The 2,866-nt window shown below is 37.3% G+C and overlaps 1 protein-coding gene across 4 annotated transcripts in view; it reads left to right on the plus strand.

The window, feature by feature from the left end:
• Window positions 1–2,843, plus strand: part of LOC106871347 (uncharacterized) — a 103,516-nt gene extending 100,673 nt beyond the window's left edge. For all 4 annotated transcript variants that reach the window (XM_014917749.2, XM_014917750.2, XM_052975921.1 and 1 more), the window contains 2 exons: window positions 882–993; window positions 1,865–2,843. In XM_014917749.2, coding sequence (XP_014773235.1) covers window positions 882–993; window positions 1,865–2,667 — 915 coding nt within the window. In that variant the 3' untranslated portion in view covers window positions 2,668–2,843. The remainder of the gene's footprint in view (window positions 1–881; window positions 994–1,864) is intronic.
• Window positions 2,844–2,866: the final 23 nt, after the last annotated feature.

Raw genomic sequence — 2,866 nt, forward strand, 5'->3', positions numbered from 1 at the left:
ATATATATATATATATATATATATATATACACACATATATATATATATATGTATGTGTTTGAAGGCACATAGCTTAGTGGTTAGGGGTATTCAACTCACAGTCATTTGGTTGTGAGTTCAATTCCTAGCGACACATTGTGTCCTTGAGCAAGACACTTTATTTCATGTTGCTGCAAGTCCACTCACCTGGCAAAAATGAGTAATGTATTTCAAAGGACCAACCTTGTCACATTCTGTATGCTACGCTGAACTTCCCTTCGAACTACATTAAGGGTACATGTGTCTGTGTAGTTCTCAGCCACCAACACATTAATTTCTCGAGCAGGCTGTTCTGTTGATTGGATCAACTGGAAACCTCATCCCTATAACCAACGGAGTGCCAGTTATGTAATCTAAGATTCGTTACTGTAAGAATGGGCTTTTTTTGGTCTTTTTTCATAAGGCATGGCTGTATGTGTAGGGTCAGTGGAATGGTTAAGAAGCTCACATTGCATTCACATGGTTTGGGGTTCAGTCCCATTGTGTGACACCTTGGTGAAAGGTCTTCTACTCTAGCCCTGAGCCAACCAATGACTTGTGAGTGAATTTGGTAGAGGGATACTGTGTAGAAGTATATATGAATGAATGATTGTTGATTCAACATGAAATATTATCATTGCAAAAACAGAAGTATCTTTCTTTTTCATTTTTCTTTACAATCTTTCATTTTTAATCAAATTTTTTTAAATGTTTGTTGAAATAAACCCATTTCAAGAAAGTATCAAGTGGGCCACAAAATAAAAGGCTGCAGGCCACATAGTGCCTCTCTCTTTGGCTAATAACTGTCATTTTTGTTGCTGTTGTTGTTGTTGTTGTTTATTTCTCTGTATTGTATATCTTAGGTATATCTACACATGGAAAAAACTGGTGACGTCCTCCATATTGAATTCCCAATAACAATCGGAACAGTTCCTTTCCGTATTCCAAACAGTCCAGCACCTGAAGTCAGATATGGTGAGTATTAACCACCCCCTTGTTGTTGCTGCTGCTGCTGCTGGTGATGATGATGACGATGACAACGACGACGTTGTTGTTGTATATGAGGAGAGGATTGCATTGTTGCAGAGTCATCAAACAAACATAAAAAGCATTTAAACACACACACACACACACACACACACACACACACCACACACATTTATAAGCAGAGGTACATACATATTTGTAAACTACATACACCTAAAATACACATACATACAAACACACATTTATAAATACTCATCTATAAACACACATAGACACACACACATATTTATAGACACATCACATGCCTGTGTAATGTATGATTAAGGAATTTTCTTAACGACCACATGGTCCTGAGTTTGCTGTCACTGGGCAACAACTGTGATGGATGTCTTCAATTGTAGCCTTAAGCATTTTGCTTATAAAGCATTGGTTAAAACCTATGCTTTGCATGTGAAATTTGGCAGACATTAAATAGGTTGACATTTGAAGAACTCCAGGAATTTAGGGTTTGTATCAATCCAATTTCAGCCAGGTTGGTAACGAAAGGGTTAAATGACTTTAATTCTTTTGTTACCATATTTCTCTTGAAATACTATTAATTTTGAAAATAATGAAAGAATTATTAAAACTAACTTTGTCTTTATTAAACTGGTGTTGGGATCATGAATTAACATAAAATTTTGATGGAAAGTTTAATTTAGATCACTTTGAAACATGAAATATCATAAACAAGCAATGGAGTCTTCCAGGTTGGTATCAAAAGGGTTCAAGAATTCCATTAAGTTTGCTTAACTTGTCTAATTGTCTAAGTGTTGCTTAACTTGTCTAATAAACCCCTTATTTCTGTGTCTGTTTTCAGAGAATGCTGTGAGCCATGTTGAAGGTGGCATCTACATCAGTTCAGAGTTCCAGTTTGGTGGCGTATACATGGGTGACGAAGATGAACACACTGAAGAGGTTGTACTTTACAGACCTGTCTATGTCTGTGTGCCACACGCAAAACTAAGCCATTCTAATTCCGCACTTTCAGACAAGAAAGACAAAGACCAGATATCAAAGGACTCTTCGAAAGAGAAGTTAAAAGCCAATGAACAAACGAAACCTGCTACCAAAGGGGAAGAAGAAGCAACAGTGACCAATTCCGAGGAAATTGTCAACCTCAAAGACACTGTTTCCTCAGATGCAACTGATAAAAAAGGTTATGCTATGACAGAAGTGGCTAAAGTTAATGTCGAAGCCAGTGTAATCTCAGAAACAAGTGCTGCAGACTTGGAAGTTACCAGCAAAGGAGACAAATCTGGAGATGCTGTGGAGAAATTAGCTGTTAGCAATGACCAAACAGGCGAAGCTGTCAGTGTTGATAAAGGAGCTGTGAAAACATGTAACAGTAGTAGTAAAAGTGGTGGCGGTGATGCTGATGGTGGTGGAGGTGGCAGTGGTGGTGTAGAGGATTTAGCTACTCCTAATGCTGTGCATCTCGTGTCTGTTGAGTCGGAGCCACAAGCAGCGTCCAGTCGGAAGACCGACATAAACAGCATACATCTGTCGAATGACAACTCGCATATCGACCACTTGGAGACGGCTCAGAAGACATCGGTTGAAGGAGAAACTTTAGTGAAAGAGAATTCCAAAACAGCAACGGAAGCTATTATACCGAGTTAATTTCATTTGATTTTTATCCTAACGACTGAGATTTAATAACACGTAAATACATTCTGTTCCACACACACAAACAAACACACATACAAACACACACACATACATACATATTTGCAAACATGCATACATGGGCACATATATATATATATATACACACACATATAATATAATATATATATATATATATATATATATATATATA

Source organism: Octopus bimaculoides, chromosome 23, assembly GCF_001194135.2.
Source record: "Octopus bimaculoides isolate UCB-OBI-ISO-001 chromosome 23, ASM119413v2, whole genome shotgun sequence".
Lineage (NCBI taxonomy): Eukaryota > Metazoa > Mollusca > Cephalopoda > Octopoda > Octopodidae > Octopus > Octopus bimaculoides.